The 19,749-nt window shown below is 37.4% G+C and overlaps 2 protein-coding genes across 3 annotated transcripts; one reads left to right on the top strand and one right to left on the bottom strand.

Annotated features, from left to right (window-relative positions):
* Positions 1–1,408: 1,408 nt before the first annotated feature.
* On the top strand, positions 1,409–14,546 carry LOC115774636 (adhesion G-protein coupled receptor G2-like). The gene is made up of 13 exons (XM_030721992.1): positions 1,409–1,421; positions 1,612–1,692; positions 1,955–2,108; positions 3,257–3,419; positions 3,989–4,123; positions 4,197–4,307; positions 4,402–4,438; positions 6,068–6,168; positions 7,152–7,273; positions 12,002–12,270; positions 12,388–12,490; positions 12,584–12,864; positions 13,804–14,546. Exons 3-13 carry the CDS (start codon positions 1,987–1,989, stop codon positions 13,944–13,946), a joined length of 1,587 nt encoding a protein of 528 aa, XP_030577852.1. The 5' UTR covers positions 1,409–1,421; positions 1,612–1,692; positions 1,955–1,986; the 3' UTR covers positions 13,947–14,546.
* knstrn (kinetochore localized astrin (SPAG5) binding protein) lies at positions 14,451–19,686 on the bottom strand. 2 transcript variants are annotated; one of them, XM_030721994.1, is made up of 9 exons: positions 17,734–17,784; positions 17,080–17,144; positions 16,861–16,996; positions 16,559–16,588; positions 16,371–16,470; positions 15,307–15,421; positions 15,161–15,222; positions 14,792–14,866; positions 14,451–14,708 (listed from the first exon to the last, which is right to left on the bottom strand). In XM_030721994.1, the coding sequence occupies exons 2-9, from the start codon at positions 17,099–17,101 to the stop codon at positions 14,580–14,582; spliced, it is 669 nt and encodes a 222-aa protein (XP_030577854.1). In that variant the 5' UTR covers positions 17,102–17,144; positions 17,734–17,784; the 3' UTR covers positions 14,451–14,579. The 2 variants fall into 2 exon arrangements, with proteins under 2 accessions (XP_030577854.1, XP_030577853.1); XM_030721993.1 differs by lacking the exon at positions 17,734–17,784 and adding an exon at positions 19,457–19,686 and having other exon boundaries at positions 14,452–14,708.
* Between the last annotated feature and the right edge of the window lie 63 nt (positions 19,687–19,749).

Genomic DNA, 19,749 nt, shown 5'->3' with positions numbered 1-19,749 from the left:
GCTGTACATGAGTGTGCATTCCCAGGTATTAAAGCTTTATATGAACCTTATTATCTTGGCTAGTGCTAGTATATCACAATTTATTTTTCTTTAAATAAACCATACGTTTGGAGCATGAAGATCAAAAATTTTGAATGTTTATTACAAGGTTAAAAACAATTGTAATTTTTTCATTAAAGAACATTCACAAAGAAATGGCGACAACACAACATATTTAACGAGTATCAGAGACTGTTACACTCGGGAAAAAGCATTCATTGTTGCTGATACCTTCTACGGACGCATCAGTACACAAAATTGGAATCAGCGTAAGTCAAATATACATTTTAATTAAAATTGTTGCTCATTTATTGCAATATGTGACTATATGAAATTCTTTGTTTCTATTCATATTTTTTTTTTATCTAATGTTTCCTGATAAATACGAAATTAGAGGAAAAAGCTGAGTTGAGACCACTTAAAAGGCCAGTATAATCCATCCAAGTTCTGCTGAAACGTTCTGAAAACTGACATCAACATCCAATTTGTGCAATCACCAGCCAGCAATGTGGAATTCAAACAAAAGCCAAAGATTTAATTTGTTGCATTGGGATTGAAATTTCCGGTTACTTCAGATATGCTTTGACAACACTTTGTGCAAAGTAGTTAATTTAAAGCAGCCTTTAGACCTGCTACAATCTATTAACTTGTGCAGTTAACTTGCATGTTGAGACAGACTTCACATTTAGATGTAATATGTTTACATGGATGGATTTGTCCTGTGTCAGATGCATCATCCATGTAAATGCACTTTAGTTAGTTTAAATAAACCTGGTCAGATTCAGTGTACATCCATTAAACTTTTTTTGAACTGTTTAAAGTAACTGTTTTTCTGGTTTGTTTTGTTTTTTTATTTGTCTTCTTTTGTGCAGATATTGATTTGTATTTGTAAAAGATTTAAAGCTATATAAAAAAAAATTCTGCGTTCTTTGTCTTTATAGCGGGAAATTATTGCACAGTATTTGTGAAGACAAACGGAACTAAAATGCGTGAGTTCAGCTTACCTGTTACACTGTTTAACTCAAAAATACTTTCTAAATCTAGCATCATTTCAACAATTTCTTTTCCCCACAGAAAACTATTCTAGTGATATTCGGAAGATTTGGCCTGAAATTAACAACAATACTAATTTCCTGCTTTACATTTCACGATGGCTTACAAATAACAAATTATCTATGTATGTTCTGCATGGGAAACACTGCAACTTCACAGAATTGAACTTTACAGGTAAAATAACTACTCTGTATTTTTATAATTTTGAACATCCATTTTTGCACAATTAGAAAGTGAAAAAAAACAACAACAGCAGCTGGTAAAACATTTTTGTCAATAACTTTTTTGTAATCTAGGTTCAACATGTGACTTCAATTACACAAACACAAGTGAGTTCCTGTCTTCAAAGCTCATCATTCAGTCTTTGGTGGAACAATGGACAGATAAAATGCAGAGCAAATAAAAAAAATATTCAAAAGTTGAATGAAAACAAAGTTTCCTAGACAATGTTATGTATTTGTTTTTGTCCCCCTCTTTCTTCTTTTTCTTACTGTGGTGGCAAACAAAATAACCTTGAAGATTCTTGCCAGATTAGATGTATCAGTACAAAAACAGTATGTCAGCAAGCTGCCTATGATGAAAACATCTGCAATAACTTGGGTAAGTTCTGATTAGAAATGTTTGAATATTTCTTCAAACTTGTATAATATCTGTTTTGCTGCACAATAAAATAACAAATCTTGCCATGAAAAGTCTTTAAAGAGCACAGTTATATATTGATTTTTCATTTACTAGTGACATTACTTCATAATTTAAAGAAAAAATAATAATTGAAGTAAAAAGTTAAACAATCCTTTTCTATATTTGTATTTGATAAAATTTTGTGTTTTTTAAGTTTAAACCAAAATTCCCTGCTTTTCAGCTCCCAATGTCCAGGATTATTACATCATCAATATGAGCAAACCAACCCCCAACTGTGTGAACTGTAACAATCCAGTAAAAAAGCCTGAGAAGAAAATAACTCTTAATGAAACACTTGTCGAAGGTGGAAAAGAAGTTAGCGGTGCCACAGCTGCGTAAGACATCGTTGCTTATCAAATAATATATTGTATATATTCATAATTTATTTTCCATTTTTCATTGAGATTTACTTTGAAGATCTATACCACTGAACTAATGTGATAGAGGATTTTCAATGTTTTTTCACGGTGTTTTGCAAAATGCTGCCTGCATGTCTCCATTACTCATAAGGTTTCATTGGGCACTGGTGTCTTGATGCACCGGCCACAGCCGTAGTGGCCACATAAGAACTGAGCCCCGTTTCAGAGATCTGCAAAATCAACATGGGTAGTTTGGAGGGTTGACAGTGGATTATGTTGCAGACTTAATCACTAGGAGTTCATGGTTTATTTCTCATTTGAACTTTTAAGTTTTCCTTGGTTTTGCTCATTTTTCACTCACTATCTTGTTTTATTTTTACATTTTTATTTTTACATACAAGTACATTTTGCATTTGTCCAAAACATATTTAGGGTTAAGGTTGTAACTAGGGTTGGGGTCTTCACTAATGATGACTTAGACCTCACAGGGTTAAGGCCACCCTCCTAAAAGACCACTTTCTTCTGACTGGCCTTCTTCCAAAGCTGTGTATTTTAATGTTTGCTTTGGTTTGGCCACTCAAGCTCATTCTGAGTCTTACTCTGAGCCACTCCATTCCAGCATTATCCCAGCTTTGTTTCTTAGTCGTGCTGAAAGGTAAAATGAAGCTACAGTCAGAATTCTGGAGAAGTTTTTTTTTTTCTCAGGGACCTCTTTGAATTTGGCTGCAGTTACCCTCCCCCCAGTTATGATCAGTTTTCTGTCCCTGCTGCTGAAAACCAACCAGATAGCATGATGCTGCATCCACCATGCTTCACATTAGGGGTGGAATTACCAGGTTAATAAAAAATGACCAATGTATGCAAGACAGGGCGTGAAATTCTACCCACAAAAGCCTGTTGTTGACTGATCAGAAAAACCTTTTTTTTTTTCCCCCCAAGCATGCTGCTTTGTGCCCTTTACTCAGAGTCAATAAATTCACATATAAATCCATAGATGTTATTTAGGTTTGAGCATGAAACTAATAAACAAACAAACCCACTGTCAAACATGTTTTTTAAATACTGATTCTACAGATGACATCTTACATTTACAAGGTATAAAATATTCTCCCATCTGTCAACAGTAAATTAATGAACAGCATGCAAAACTTGGTTGGCAACATGACTGGATCTTCAGCTGCAATATCTGCAGGAGACGGCGTCACGGGAGTCTTAGTGAGGGAAACACAAAAAGAAGATGTGCAGGAAGTATCCTTTGCTTATATGTCTCCAAATGACAGCATAAATGTAGGTGGAATTAAATTTATTTGACTTTCATACATGTTCAATTATTAGTGTCAGAATGCTACACAAAAATATATGGAAAGGATTGATGAAATGCACAAATAAAAAGCTACTAGTTCCCCTAAAATCCCAACAGCTGTGCTTTTAAAAATGCACAAATATCACTTTAAAGTATTTTCCATTCATGTCATTACTTCTATTTAAGATTTACTAGAAAACATATGACAAATTTACATATTTTGCTACATTATCATTAAACATATTCATCAAAAATGAAAGGGGTCTTTGAGCATAGTTACATGCAATACTACATAAGACTTGCCTGTAATTGAAGATTTTTTAAAATGTAAGAGGTGCCTGTACAACTGAAAATGTTGCAGTAGTTGAAATTAAGCTAAAACTGGGGTTTTCAAAACTAATTTTATTATGTAGTAATTACTGTCTGTTTATGACCGCAGGAATTTTTCTCATAGCTCATTTGTGTGTCACTGATTGCTGTATTTTGTGGTATTTTGAGTGAGATTCAGGTAAATATGCCCTGTGCCGGACCATGTTTCTGTTCTTTTCTGCAGATTATAGAAAACAGAGAAAGTCTGAAGAGCTTTTCGAGATCCGTTACAGTGCCAAAAGAAGCTTTTGATAAGGCTGTAGCTTCAAACATCACTGTCCCATTCGCAGCTCTTTTTCGATTCTCTAATCTGGCAACGGTAAGAAGAACTAGACAAATTCAAATGTAAACTTGATGTTAGGTGATGGATTGACTAAGAGTTGATTTTTCAGGATGAGAAGAACAGCACTGTTTTAGGGGATGAGATTTTAGCCGTTGAGATGGGAGCTGAAATCGCCAACCTCACAGACAAAATAAACATAAATTTTAAGAGCGTCACTTATGTAAGTGAAAATTTTATTCTTGTGTCTTTTCCTTCTGTTTTCTTTTCCATTCTAAGAGCACATATTCAGTGCAGTTCTGTTGTCTCGTTTACAGAAAGGGATACCATCTTGTCATTCATGGAATGGTGAAGGTACTTTCTTTGCTTTGTTTGCATGTTGATGTAAAGCATTTACAGTTATGTGAACAGTTCCAGTTTACTTGGTGATGTATTGCTGAGAAAAGTTGAGCAAAAAGCTTCTTCTTACCAGACATCTCAGTGTGGATAACTGTTAGAAAGACTGCCTTAAATGATCACCTCAGCGGTGATGCCACCAAAATAGCAAACAGTCACAAAAAAATCAGGTTGGTTGTTTGTGTTCGTAGACACAAATAGTCACATTTTTTCATGACAGCACCGATTTGTAACTTTTGTATATTCAACAGACAGCATACACTCACCTGCCAAGTCATTATTTACACCTTGATAGTTCTGGGTTGGATCCCCTTTTGAACTGCCTCAGTTCTTTGTAGCATAGATTCAGCAAGTTGCTGGAAACATTCCTCGGACTGTGGAGGCCATTTGAGTACAGTGAACTCACTGTCATGTTCAAGAAACAAGTTTGAGATGATTTGGGCTTTGTGACATGGCGCTTTATCCTGCTGGAAGCAGCCATCAGAAGATGGATATACTGTGGTCATAAAGGGATGGTCAGCAATACTCAAGTAAGCTGTGGTATAGAAACAATGATCAATTGGTATTGAAGGGCCCAAAGTGTTCCAAGCCCATCTGCTTCAAGGTTCAGCATGTTGTGCATTTAGAGCTGCTCTTCTGTACACCTTGGCTGTATTGAGTGGTTGTTTGCGTTACTGTTGCCTTCCTATTAGCTCAAAGCTGTCTGGCCATTCTCCTTCAACCTCTGGTATCAACAGGCTCAGAGGTCTCTTTCTTTAGACCATTCTCTGTTAACCCTGGAGATGGTCATGTGGGAAAATCCCAGTTTCTGAAATACTCGTACCAGCCCGCTTGTCACCAACAATCATGCCACATTCAAAGTCACTTAAATAGTTTTTCTTCTTCATTCTGATGCTTGGTTTGAATTTTATCAAGTCATCTTTACCGTGTCTACATGTCTCAGTGTGTAGGGTTGCTGCCGTGTGATTGGCTCGGTACGTTAACAGTTGAAGATGTGTACAGTACCCATCTTTGAGCTAAGGCTTCTGTTGGTGTGCCCGTGATGACGCACGCATATACAAAGTGACAAAGTAAAAACAAATCCAGCCACCTTGTCGTGGCTCGTAACTAAATAAACTCAACAATGTCTCATTTCTGTGGTTTCACTGGAATTAATATTAAACCAGTTTAACCTGCATTCAGATGAAAATATGCTGCGGTTCACTCTGATAAAAAGAGCTCACGCTATGCTTTAACCTGAAAGGCACTGCTTTAGCTTGCCCAGAATACATCAGTGTACATTTGATTACTGTGTACACGAACCACTTATTTCTACTTTTGATGTGTAAATGCCATTTCAAAACATAAATAAACAAAGTGTCAGAATGCAGCTGTGTCGCGGGCAGGGCTGGACCCAAAAGCAGGACACGTGAGACAAAACTTAACTCGCAGTGTTGCATTTAACGGTTAATTTTCATAATACAAAAAATCCAAAGGTCTAGGCAGGAGTCCAAAATAAATGCAAAGGAGAGAAACAAACAAACACTTGAGCAAACTGGATTGATTTATGGTTAAATGGTCATTTTGTTCTGCTTATTTTTTTCATAGGAAGTCAACCAAACTGGACCAGTGATGGCTGTGTGACAAACAAAACTGGAGATGGCATTGTTTGTCAATGTTCACATCTGACATTTTTTGCTATTTTATTGGTGGGTTTCCCCTACTATGTAACGATGTACAACCTCAATTCTGAAAAAAAAAGCCCAAAACAAAACAGTTGGATCACCAACTGGGGGGGGGGGGGGGGGGGGGGGGTACACCGTGTACAGTCCACCAGCCTGTCGCAGGGCTAGCACAGAGAGACAGACAACCATTGGGCAATTTAGAGTGACCAATTAACCTAACCCCAGTAATTGCATGTCTTCAGACTGTGGGAGGAAACCCACACAGACATGGGGAGAACATGCAAACTCCACACAGAAAGGTCCGGGCTAAGGTGGAATCGAACCCAGATCTTCATTCTAGCTGTGAGGCAGTCACAGGCTAACCACCATGAAACTGTGCTGAATGTGAAATGTAAATGAAAATAGAATGTAATGATTTGTAAGTCATTATCAAACTCCAAATTGTATTCACAATGGAACACAGAAAACACATCACATATTTTTTGAGTTTGATGACAGCAAGACATCTCAAAAAAGCTGGGACAGAACCATGTTTACCACTGTGTAGCATCCCCTTTAATTCTGACAACAGTCTATTAACATCTAGTAACTGAGGAGACCAGCTGCTGGACCTTTGAGAGAAAAATGTTGTCCCATAGGATTCTAGCTGCTAGCTATCACTGGGTCTTCTTTGCTGTATTTTTCGTTTCATGATGCTCCAAATCAACTGTATCTTGATGTAAAACATCTTTCAGCACTGATGGTGCCTTTCCATATGTACAAGCTGCTAGTTTTATAGCCATTAATGACAGAATCATAACTATTTTTAATGCTGTGCTTTCCGAGGGCCTGAAGATCATGGGCATGTAGATTTTCAGCCTTGTCTCCTGCACAGAGATTTCTGTCACTTAACCTGAAAGTTGCTAAATGTTCCTCCGGCTGTTTCTTTTTAGTACTACTTACTTTTCCAGCATTTTGTGTCCCCATATCAACTTGAAAATTCAAGTGTTTTTGTGTGCTTTTTGCAGGCTCCTCTTAACGAAACCATCCCCTCTGATGACTTTAATCGCCTCACCATCATCACCCAAGTTAGCTGTGGATTATCCATGTTCTTCCTCGCCGTAGTCCTCTTTATGCACTTCCTTTCAAGGTAGAAATAATCTTTTTTTTTTTAATATGGAGCCTATTAACCAAAAAATGGTCACAACATAAAAATGCACATAGAAAAGTCACATGACAACAGAAGGACAGAAAAGGTCTCACAGAAAATCCACTGAATGTTAGTATTGTATAAGATAGTACCCATCTCAGCCTTTTCACTTCTAGAGTTTAAACTAACTTGTAAACTCTTTGTTGCATGAGGACACAATAAGAAAATCATCTGGTCCTTAGCAGGGCTCAAAATTAGATAAATACAGTACTGTATAACCTCAGATGAACTGCAAAACATATTGCACTTTGTCGTTATATATTTAACAACAAAAAGTACACCCTTACTGCTTCTATTGAAGTTATGAGGGTTAGGGTGCTGCTAATCAAGTGCATTTGATTAACTGATTATCAGCAAGTGTGACCACCTCTAAAAAAGTACAACATTTTGCAGTTTGCTGGTCTGGAACATTTACATGTGTGTTAACACAAAGCCAAGGCGGAAAGACTTCAGCAATGATCTTAGGGAAGCAACCGTTGCGGCCCATCATCCGGGGAAGGGTTATAAGGCCATCTGCAATTATTCTACAGTGAGAATGATTATTCATAAGTGGAAAACATTCAAGACATTCCAAGATTGGACCATGCAATGTTTAGAGAAACTGCAAAAAGCACATACACACACACACACACAGACTCTGCAGCCACAAATCTGTGATTTATCCATGTTTTATTAACTGAATTTGTTTGTACTTAAGGAACAAATTTAGAAGTCCCTCTGACCATGTGTACAACCAAATGACAATTAAAAAAATGCATGTAAAGAAAACACAATACTAAATTGAAAGGCGCAGGCTTTAACCTTTTTAATTTAAACATATTCCATTATCCCTTATCTCATTTTATCTTATTTTATTTGTTCTTATCTTTCATTAAAAATGACTTCTATCATCAAGTGTCATTTCTTGGCATCATCACACTTTTGTGTGGATGCTGTTAGTAAATGAGACCCAATGATCTCAAGCACAGCAGCAAATCTACAACAGAAAATGGCTGAAAAATAAAAGAATCAAGGTGCTGCATTAACCAAGTAAAAGTCCAGACCTCAACCCAACTGACATGCTGTGAAGAGAGCTGTAGATAAACAAATGCCCACAAAGCGGAATGAACTGAAGCAACATTTTGAAGAAGAGTGGGCCAAAATTCTTCCACAGTGTGAGAGACTGATAAAGCCACACAGAAAACAATTACTTCAAGTTATTGCTGCTAAAAGTGGTTCTATAAGCTACTGAATTGTGTTTGTTTCTCACTGCTTCTGGATTTTAACTGAATATGAACAAGAATGGATTAAAACATGACCTGCAACTCTAAATGTTTTACATTTTATTCCTTACACAGAGATGTCTTTAGCCTCATAGACTTTGATGGGCTTGGTATATGGTTAAAAAAAATAATAAGAACAAATAAAAAACAAAGCTATGATTTAAAAAAAAAAAACTGAGACAAGAATTTCAATTTAAGCATCACCAGAATAATTACTTTAAATCTTGCTTTTCAGGGTTAGATTATAATAAACTATAGTTTCCGAAGTCCCTAAATTTCTGATAGCTGCAATTTAGGCTTTTTTTTTTTCCTCTTTTTTTAAATTTATGTCTCAGTGTTATATAAACTTCTTAAATTCGTCCTGGGGCTCCTGGCAATTAAGCTAAATGATGCTAAATGAATGGAGCAGTAACAGGTTGTAAAATTGCTTCAAAATTGCTATAAAAATCTCTGCTGTTCAAAATGTAGATTTTTTAAAATTCTGGCAATAAACTGTAACTGTTAAATAAATTGCACCAAAATATGTCATTTTCATGGTGAGGTGTTTATTATATCCATTTACAGCTGTTAACGATAATTAGATGATATATTGTTGACAGAAGGGCGGTTGGGGTCTTTGAAATGAATGAAAAAGATCAAAATTCCCAAGGATGCAATATCCTGTGCAGTCTAAAACACTGCACAGGATATTAAAAAGCATCTTGGTCAGAAAGAGCTGCTTCTCCATGGTAGTTAATGTGATGAAGGTTCATGTAAATAAGTCTGCTTTCTAGGACAGTAGCACATTGTGGGGAGATGTCATAATATTTACCCTAGGGAAATGAGATTCGTCAACAGAGGCTTGATACTGATGCGTTATGGAAATAACAGCATTATGTATTAGTTCACATCATATGTAAATATATCACTTTCCTCCCGTGTTATTTTCCCAGGGATATTTTAAGTCCTCAGGGCACCATCCTCTACAAACAAGCACTGTTTAAAGAAAAGGAGGTGGATATTATCGACATTTGTTCTGTCAGTTTTATAACTTAAAAACATGCACTGTTGGCTTAAGATCAGGTGACTGACTTGGCCATTTCTTTAGTTTGAGAAGCTCTTGAGTAGCTTTTGCAGTTTGCCCATGTGGGAGAACTGTGAGCAGGTCCACATGGCCCACAGTGGGCAGCCCCTGTAATACCCCTGGCATTCTATAATCTCTGTAACAAAATATTATGGTCACCAGTATTAAATGCTGCACTGAAGTCTAGCAGGACAAACACAGAAATGAGTCCATACATCAAGAAGATCATTTGTAACCTTCACTTATGCTGTTTCTGTTCTGATGAATTCTGAAACCTGACTGAAACTCTTCAAATAAGCCGTTCCTCTGCAGACGATCAGTTAGCTGTCTTACAACTACTCTTTCATGAATTTTTGAAATAAAATGAAGATTGGCGTTTGGCTTATAATGAGCCAAGACAGCTGAGTCAAAAGATGGCTCTTCAAGAAATGGTTTAATTACTGCCAGCCTCAAAGGCCTGTGGTACATAGCTTATTAATAGATATAGATTTTCATATTTAAGATCAAAGCGCTAATTAATGGTAGGACTTGTTTGAGCAGTCTTGCAGGAATGGGCGCTAATAGACACAGTGATGGTTTGGAGAAAGCAACTACTGAAGTTAACTAGATAGATAGATAGAGCTAAATAAATATAGGCTAAATGAAGATCTTCTAAATTAGTGAGATGCCATTTCCTCTCCAGCTCACAGGTTATCTGCTTTAAGCTGCACATTTGTGAGTTAAACCAGGGAGTCAGTCACTTCTGGCATGAGGCTTTGTTTTTCAGAGGAGCCACACTATCCAGCGCTATACGTAGTGAGGATGTAAAACTATGCACGAGATAATCGACCTCTGTGGGGTAGAGTTTAGGTAGCTGTTAACTGTTGTTAAGAAATGTTCAGACAAAAGAGGATTTTCAGGGAATACTGTTAAGTGTTTATGCCATGTGTCAGACCAAGGTCTAGAGCAGGGGTGGGCAATTCCAGGCCTCAAGGGCCGGTGTCCTGCAGGTTTTAGATGTGTCTCTGCTTCAACAACCTGAGTCAAATATAGAAGTCATTAGCAGGACTCTGGAGAACTTGACTGCATACTGAGGAGGTAATTCAGCCATTTGATTCAGGTGTGTTGGATCAGGGACACATCTAAAACCTGCAGGACACCGGCCCTCGAGGCCTGGAGTTGCCCACTCCTGGTCTAGAGTGTGATTAAAGTGGTGGGCAGGCTCATTTACATTTTGAAAGAAGACAGCTGAGTCTAATGATAGATTAAACACAGTGATGAAGCTGTCATTTTCAGCATCTACATGGATGTTAAAATTACCCACAATCTGAACTGCGCACCAAATCAGATAAAAAGTCTGAGAAATCAGAAAGAAACTCTAAATAAGGGCCAGGTGGACGATACATAACAACAAATAAAACTCTTACACCAGCATCTCTTTGGGCTTCATAAAATCACAGTGAAAAGCTATAAAATTCAACACTTTGAATCCACTTCAGATACTTCGTCTACTTCATTTGTAAGTAAGAAGGGAATTGGCCTAATCAGGCTGATTATGAGTGAACTTTATGTCTAATGAAAATGTGGGACGGTGTATAAAAATCACATTAATTCCTAAACAGTTAATGTAAATCTCCTTGAATTAAAGCTGAAAGTCTGTACTTCAATCATATATTGATTGTTTGATTTAAAATCCACTCTGGTGGTGTACAGCAGGCAAAACTCACAAAGTTCTTTCCCATCTGCACTCTCTGTTCATCAGCATTGTAATATTTGCCATCTAACATTTATCTGTGTGTAGCATCTCACCTACTGTATTCCTCCATAAAAAAATTTTTACTTTATTTGCAATATGGAAATTTGACCTTTTGTGCTTGCTGGCATTGCAAACAGATGCAGTTTATTTATCTCTTGCATTTCTTGGAATGAATATGTTTACAGTCATCTTTATCAGTAATTTAATCAAATATTATTCTAGTCATATTTTTTATGCAGCTTACCTGAGGAAATGATAATTAGCAAATAATAAAGAGGATTAAGTGCCTAGTCTAAAAGTTGTCATCGTGTCATGTGATGAAGACTTTTAAAAGCCTGCTTAGTCTTTTAATCTACAGTGACGTAAAAACTGCAACTCGCCACATTTCAGAATGTTGATTCTTTGTCAGTTTTTCTGTGTATATTAGTTAAAAATGGCATAATTACCAAGATCAACAAATACCATAATTGCAATTTTTTTTTTTTTAGATCTACATGGCATTGTTATTTGTTTCAAATACATGTGTTTCAGTAGCTGGTGTTTGTCGGCTATCAAAGCAAACCCTAATACATCCTGTGTTTCTCTCTGTTAATGATCGCCTCACACAGGCGGACCAAGGCCAGTTATACCACAAAGATGCTCATCAACCTAGTGTTTGCCTTGTTCATGCTTAACTTCACTTTCTTGATCAACAACCACGTGGCGAAGCTGAAGAATGATGTGGGCTGTAAGATCATGGCAGCTGTCATGCATTATTTTTTGTTGGCCACTTTCACCTGGTTTGCCGCGCAGGCCTTCCATCTCTGTCTGAACCTTTATAAAAAAGGAAAAATCGCAATCCATCGCTACCTGATGAAAGTTGCCATTACCAGCTGGGGTAAGTTCGTAATTTAAAAATGAAACATCTGTAAACTTCCTGATGGCTTCATGTGTTCCTCTTTGCTGTTTCACCTCATGATGATGTTTGACTGGTTTTTGTTTTTAACTTTTCCAGTACTGCCTTCAGTGATTGGGATTGTCCTGCTCAGCATAGGAAAATATGGTGAACAAGTCGTCCACACCCAGAACAGTGGAAACCCTGATGATGATGTGCTGATGTGAGCCTGCAAATAATTTGGCAACACTTTACCATTGTATCACTGTATTTATGATTAAAATTCAGAAAAGCTGACTTGTCTTTTCCTTCCAAGGTGCTGGATAACAGACAATAGCGTCTACGTCATCAACATAGTCTACTATGCTTTTGTCTTCATCATCACCTTCACCACCTTCATCATTATGACGTCCTGGCTCTGTCGTCTCAGGAATGTCAAAGGAGCTAATGTACAAGGGGGGCAAAATGGCAGAGTTATCATGAGCATCATGGGCCTGTGTTTCATGCTGGGAATTACGTGGGGTGTTGCCTTCTTTGCCCATGGTTCCTTCCTGATCCCTGCCTACTTCATTTTCACCATTCTCAATTCGTTGCAAGGTATCCACCAACAACACAACCTTTCAGTCACTTTATTTCAGCCATGTTATACAATACTACTCACAAGATAAAGCTTGATTCTTTTAAATGAATATTTGCATCTTTGCTGTTTGTGTTTTTAAGAAAAGCATTTTTATTATTAAAAAAAAAAAAAAGAAAGAAATTAATCAACTATACACAGCTGCTCAGAGAAAGCATTTTCTCTCAGGAGTAAGTGAAGAAAACAAAAAATCAGTGTGAGACATAAAAGATGTAAAAAAAGAAAAGAAAAACATTAAAAAAAAAAAAAAAACATTAGCACATGTGCATCTGCTGTTCAAGCTGGATCAAAATCATTCCCATGAGAGATGGGCTTCAACTGAAAGTTAATTTTGTGGAAGGCGGAAAGATCTCAGGAGAGGTGGATGAGTTTTGAACAATGATTGGACCAGTTGGCCAAAAATCTTGTGCATTTCCAATGTGAGTGGGCACATGATAACATGGTACAACTGAGGTGTTTTCCTTCTCACTCAGACATATGTTAGAGTGCCTGGGGGGACATATTTACAGTTCTTTTTTTCAGGCTTGAAGGCTGCAGTTTAGGGGTGCTGGTTGTAGATGCAGAACCAGTTTCTATCATTAGTGATGATCACTGACATGAAAATAGTGTCCATTCGATGCAGAAGCTGTTTTCAGTTCCATAGTACAAATAAAGTAACTTGACTTGATAGAAGTAATCACAACATAGCAGAAGTTCTGTGAGGGGCGTATGGCTGTACAAGACGACGTTTGAATGGGATAGCAGCAAGATTTGCAGTTGCACTGAAAAACTAATAGTCCCCCTTTACCAGACAAGGCAACAGGTGCACATTTATTTGAGAGAAAAAAATATAGAAATGTCATATTTCCTTCATGCAAAGCATATTTATGTGCTAGTGACCACATCTCTCTGCCTGCCAGGTTTTTTCCTGTTCATCTTCTACTACAAAACCAGCCGCATTACTCCTGCAGCTGATCAGAACTCAACCAACATCCACAGCAACACCACTGAAACCAGCATAGATGGTTTGAAGAACCCCTACAACTGGCTGGATTCAAAATAAAGATGAACTGGGACCACAAAGAGACATCAAGCCCTTAAGCAGAAAGTTCGCTGTATAACATTGTAATAGTGCTAACACACATTCACCTATGTATGAGTGCATCTGAAAATTGCTTAGCAATTAAAGGGCTTAGTTCAGCTTAGGAGCAGAATTAGTTTTGAAATGTTTTTGCAGCAATTAAATAGAATTTGACAGATATTTGATGGAAAAGCTACAGAATACATTTAACCTTTATCCTTAACTGTTTTAAATACTTAATAATTTTTTCTTCTGTAAAACATTGATGTAAAATATCTTTAAATACTATATGATAAGCAGCCATGACTATACTAATTGGCCATGTGTGTGTGAATAAGATCATGAGCCTCACACTTGATAGCAGGTGAATGCCTTGAATGGCTGCTTCTTACTCAACTCCTACAGAAGCAGTAAGAATGTAGTTTTTACAGGACTTTAAACGAGGTGACAAATTACATAGTGACATATGAAAGAATGTAGAAGATGTGGAAATAGGAATTCTTTATTCAGTTTCACTCACGCTGGCATTAAAACACATATTTGCAAATATATATACAAAGGGGGTTTTTTTTTTTTCAATGAGCATATTTTAAATTGAGAGATTCCTGAAAGCTTTCAGAGTAGAAGTGCTTCTGCTTCTTTGAGAGCTCTTTCCATCTCAGCTGCTTCCAAGGAAAAGTTCTCCCTTTCCTGAATCATTTGTTCCCGTGCTTCCTTGAGGTCTCGCATTGTTGCCTGGATTTCCTAAAGGTTGTGAAATAGAGCGTTTAAAAATAAACTCAAACATCTAGCGTCCTGTTGCTTCCACTGTCCAGAGTTTTACTCACCTCTAGTCGAGCACGTTGCTGTGATGCAATATCACCAAAGGCCTTTAATTCACTAAGCAGGTCTGAGGAGATGCTCTGAAATACAAAGACAGTAAATATGTTTACCTGGTGCCTCTGTAAATTATAGTATAAATCCTGTGGGTGTCTATTATACATGTATACTGTATGCATTTATAGTATTTCTTCTTTACTTGTACATTTATGTTTGCATGGATCAAACTAATAAGCGCATGTTTTATATTTTCTTTTATACTGTATCACAGCTTGCAGTTATTTGTGTGAGTCTGAGTTAAAGTTTGACCAAATACATGACAAATAAAGCCCAACTGTACATACATCATAATGCAAACTGAAATTAAATAAGCATACCATAACTTCTTTCCTCTGATCTTCATTCTGTCGCACAGCATCTCCAACACTTTCTCCTAAAACTAAGAATGAAAGATGTATTAATTTGTGTTATGTCTCTCACAAAAAGCACTAATGAATGTTTTTATATATATTCTTTTGTTCACCTGGGTCTATGTTGGCAGCAACCAAAAGAGCATGACAGTCCTTCAGGTTTCTCTGAACCTCAGCATTCTCTTTTTGCAGATCACTGTACTGCAGCTCCAGCTCAGCTACTCTATGCTGTAATAAGAAAAGAAAATAGAATAAAATAGAATACCTTTAATAAAGAGAAAGACAGGGTGCTGCACAGCTGTGGCTGACAACAAACATGACATTTAATCTTCTGGCGCTCTTGGTTCTTTCTTCTTCTTGACATTTAACATTAACATTTAAATATGTTGGTAATTGTTTATGTTTATATGTGTCACATTTATTCATGAAGTGGCCTCTTTTGCATTTTATCATATATATAGTTGTAGTACCAAATGTAAGAGGAAACATTAATAAAATTAAATTAAAAAAATCACAGTATAAGACCTATAGCCTTGAGACAACTGTTGTGATTTGGCACTATATAAATAAAATTGAATTGAATGCATGTCTTACAAAACATATACAGTCATGCAGAAAGAAAGTTTTTCACAGGATTCTATTCAGTCCTGTGAAAAACTAAGTTCACCCTCACTGCCTTCATATGAATTAAGAGAGTAACTAGTTGCCAGGTGCTGCTAATCATGTGCACTGGATTAACTGATCATTAGCAAGTGTAACCACCTCTATAAAAGCAGATGTTTTGGCGGTTTGCTGGTCTGCAGTATTTAGGCGTGTTAACACAACACCACAGTCTTCCAAGCAAATTCACCCAAGGTCAGATCATGTAATGACCAGAGAAACTACAGAAACTCCAAGGGCTACATCTCTGCAGGCCTCAATTAGCATGTTCATAACAGCACAGTTAGGTTCAAGACTGAACAAGTCATGTGAGAGACTGATAAAGTCACACAGAAAACAATCACTTCCAGTTATTGGTGCTAAAGATGGTTCTGTAGCCCACTGAATCATGGGGTGCACTTAGTTTTTCATGGGACTCCAGAGAGTCCTGTGAAAACATTGAATGTAATGCAGGTGAACTTAACATACTGCATATTTTCCAAATAGGTAGTTATGTCTGAGTAACTACTTTCTATACCTGTGTCTCTGAGAGGTTTTTCTGCAGCTCCTCATTGGCAGTCATCAGATACTGATTTTGCTCCTTGAGCTCTGCTTGTTGTCCATATCTGGTGGAGACCCTGTGAAAATGTGCAATAAAGTTGTGAGAGAGAGGAAAACAAACAAAAAAACAGGCATAAACAATATCCATGTTTATGAAAGGCTCACCCTTTCTGAACTTTCGGAGCAATGTTTTTCCTAAAAGACAAAAAAAAAAGTGAAACTAAATTAGAATTCAACAGATCTAAAGTGAAAATGGCAGGTACTATGAGGATGTACAGATTTAAGCTTACTCGCACAGGTTTGATATTCTTTACACCACATGATGCTGAATGGGTAAGGCAGGAAATTATCAGGTAGAGTTTTGTGCTCACATTTGCCTCCTTACTTCACTAGGTAAATATTCAATATTCTTACTTGAAACAGACCTTTTGAGGTGTGAACTGTACACATAAGTTCTAATTTGTTACCTTGGTACATTTTCTTTTTGGGGTTTAAGGACACCATCTGGTTTCTGGGCAGCACTGGTTGTTGTGGGTACAGTTGCTGTGTCTTTGGATTCATGTTTATGGCCACTTTTCTTTGTTTCTGCAGGTAAGTGTACACCTAGTAGGAGGACACTTGTTAACTAAATTAAAGAAATTAACTGAAATTACCAGCAAAGTTCAAAAATGGCAGATTCGCCTCACCTCTTGGAATTTTTGAAGACATGGCTGCTCCCAAACTGTATAATGCCAGCAATGACAAAAGGCACCTGCATGGACAAAAAAAAGAAAAAAGGACAAGACAGCTGTTGCTTCATGTACGACTGTATTTGTATCCTGGGTGGGATTTTTACTAAAAAAAAAAATTTATGACAGAAAAATAAAAATAACTGCTGCCAGAGGGTCTTTTTTTACATTCAAGCTATTCTTAAATCTTGTGATTGGGGTATGTGGCAACAAACCTTCAATGTAGACAGACTACATAAAATAACTCCATGCTGTCTGGATAGTTACACTTAGCTCTAGCCTCCTAAGACCCAGCAACTAATTTTTGTCCTCTGTAGGGGACATGACTCTTATACCTGAACGTCAAGCACCCTCTATACAATTTATATGATTCCTTCTGTACTGTCAAGCGGACATCCTGGGCTTTCTAGTGATGCCACATTTGTGGGGGTGTGGTTAACAGAGCACTTTAACTTTCTTTTCAAAATGGCTGGCATTGCAGCTTCCACATTTTATGGAGGTTAAATGATTATTTATTTTACAGATATTATGTTTTTGTTGCTAAAAGTCAAATTCTGTCTTCAATGTGAGAGTCTTAAATTTGGTGTCATAAGATTTCAAAAATGTACAAACTTTTATTCACGGTCCTTTGTAGTGGACAACAGAACTTGCTACCTCTTGTTTTCAACCTGTACCCATACTTCAGGAAACAGAGGGCTGAAAGAGATAGAAAGGGTTTTATTCAGAATTGTGGAAGGGGAGTCAGACTTGGAGTTTTCAGGAGACGAGGTGAAGAAGGTCCAGACAGAGCAGGAAGGTGACAACTTGGAGAAGGAGCTTTCAAGGAGCTCCAGTTTTCAAGGAGCCTGAGTAGAGAAAAAGTGACAGCCCCCCCCCCCCCCCCCCCCCCCCCGTTATGGATAAGAAACATTTGTAAGCTAGGGCTCTGAAGTTGTGGGACTTGGTGTCCCTGGCACAGGGGGGACACCAGCCTGTGAAGGGAATCATCTGTTCATCTACACAGGCTTTCAATTCTATATTGAATTTCTAATTCTAATATTTCTAATTAATATTTTTGCTGAAAACTCATTAAATCCTACCACTCTTTTTTTTTATCAATTGAAGCTGAACCCTATTGAAATTGTTTTTAACATGAAACATGAAAATGCTGCCCACAACCACCAAGATTTAAGGCCCTCAGATTACATCAAGTGGTAAATACACAACCAGGTTTTAGAAGAAAATACACAAACCAAATGGAGGTGCTCATCACTGAGGGCAGCCTTCTTCAGTATATCTGTGTTCACGGCATGACTCAATCACCCAAGGATCCAGATATACTGGGGTCTCATGGTCAATGGAATAACTCAAGACAGATTCTTCAAGATTAGGCAGTCCATCAAATTAACAAATTACCTTGATGCCTCTCAAAGGGAGAAAGAATAATGCCCCCTGGAAGGTGCGACCTCTCAGAGTCTTTGAGAGGTTTCACAGAGTGCAACAACACTGCCTCAATCTGCAAGGTCCATGTAGATGAGTAGATGATTCCTTTTACATGCCCTGCATGGTAGTTTGTGCCAGGGTAACCAAATCATATATATAATCATATATCAAACCTTCAGAGCCCTAGCTTAAACATTACTTCTTGTCCACAATGTACTTTGGATATCATCATTTTGGCCCTACTTAGGCCCCCTGAAAGCTGATATGCCCTACTCTGAAGTTTGACCTTCCTGATCTTACTGTCTGGCCCTCTTCCACCTCATCTCCTGCAAGCTCTAAGTCTGACTCCCCTTCAACAGTTTTGAGTAGCAACATTTCTGCCTCTTTCAGCCCTCCATACCATGCTCACTGTTAGTGCCATGTGGTTTAACAATCCAGCTTTAGGTGACTGTTAGTATGCAGAATGCACCTTAATCAAAAAGCTCGACTATGAGAGGCTATTTGTTAAAACAATATTTTAGTGTTAAGATGTGTTTCCTTCATCTAACAATTTTAATGTTCTTAAAATAAAAATAAATTTCCCCCATGAAAATCAAAACAATATCGTTACATTACTTCCTTATCACTCGATGATCAAGCAGGACCCAGTGTCCACTACAAGGGACAGAAGTTAAAAAATAATGACACTTTTGAAAAAAAAAATGCTGCAACATGTTTCAACCACGATACTTCAGGCAAAACATTAAAACCTCTTTTCTTCTGGGTCTCGGGAGGCTAGAGGAGCTTAGAGCACAAAACTCCGTTTTCAATGCAGTTTCTTCAGTACATAATTCGACAAATCAAAAAAGAAGTAATCAAATTATAGTAGCTCACTGAACACGGTCTGATTCAACAACACAACATCAGTGGTTACCTCTGAAGATCCGTTGAAAATAAGCTCAATTGTCAACAGCCAAAACCGAGCCTGACAATTTTTAAAAACATCCCGCCCTCTGTGATCACTTCCTGTTTGAACGTTATTTCCTGTGTAAATAAAAGTACTTTTCGGTACTCAAAGTCCTCAAAAGAGTTGTAATTTTTCTTAAACAGAATTAGAGGTTTTGCAATTTTAATCGACAAACTGTTGTTAATGATAATTCAGTTCAAAAGAAAAAAGAAAAAAAAGGAAAGGAGGACCTCAGTGCGCATGCGTGAAGGCGGCTAAAT

Source organism: Archocentrus centrarchus, chromosome 24 (assembly GCF_007364275.1).
Source record: "Archocentrus centrarchus isolate MPI-CPG fArcCen1 chromosome 24, fArcCen1, whole genome shotgun sequence".
NCBI classification, from domain to species: Eukaryota; Metazoa; Chordata; class Actinopteri; order Cichliformes; family Cichlidae; genus Archocentrus; species Archocentrus centrarchus.
The sequence above is the reverse complement of the archived record's forward strand: the minus strand, read 5'-3'. Positions and strand labels throughout refer to the sequence as shown.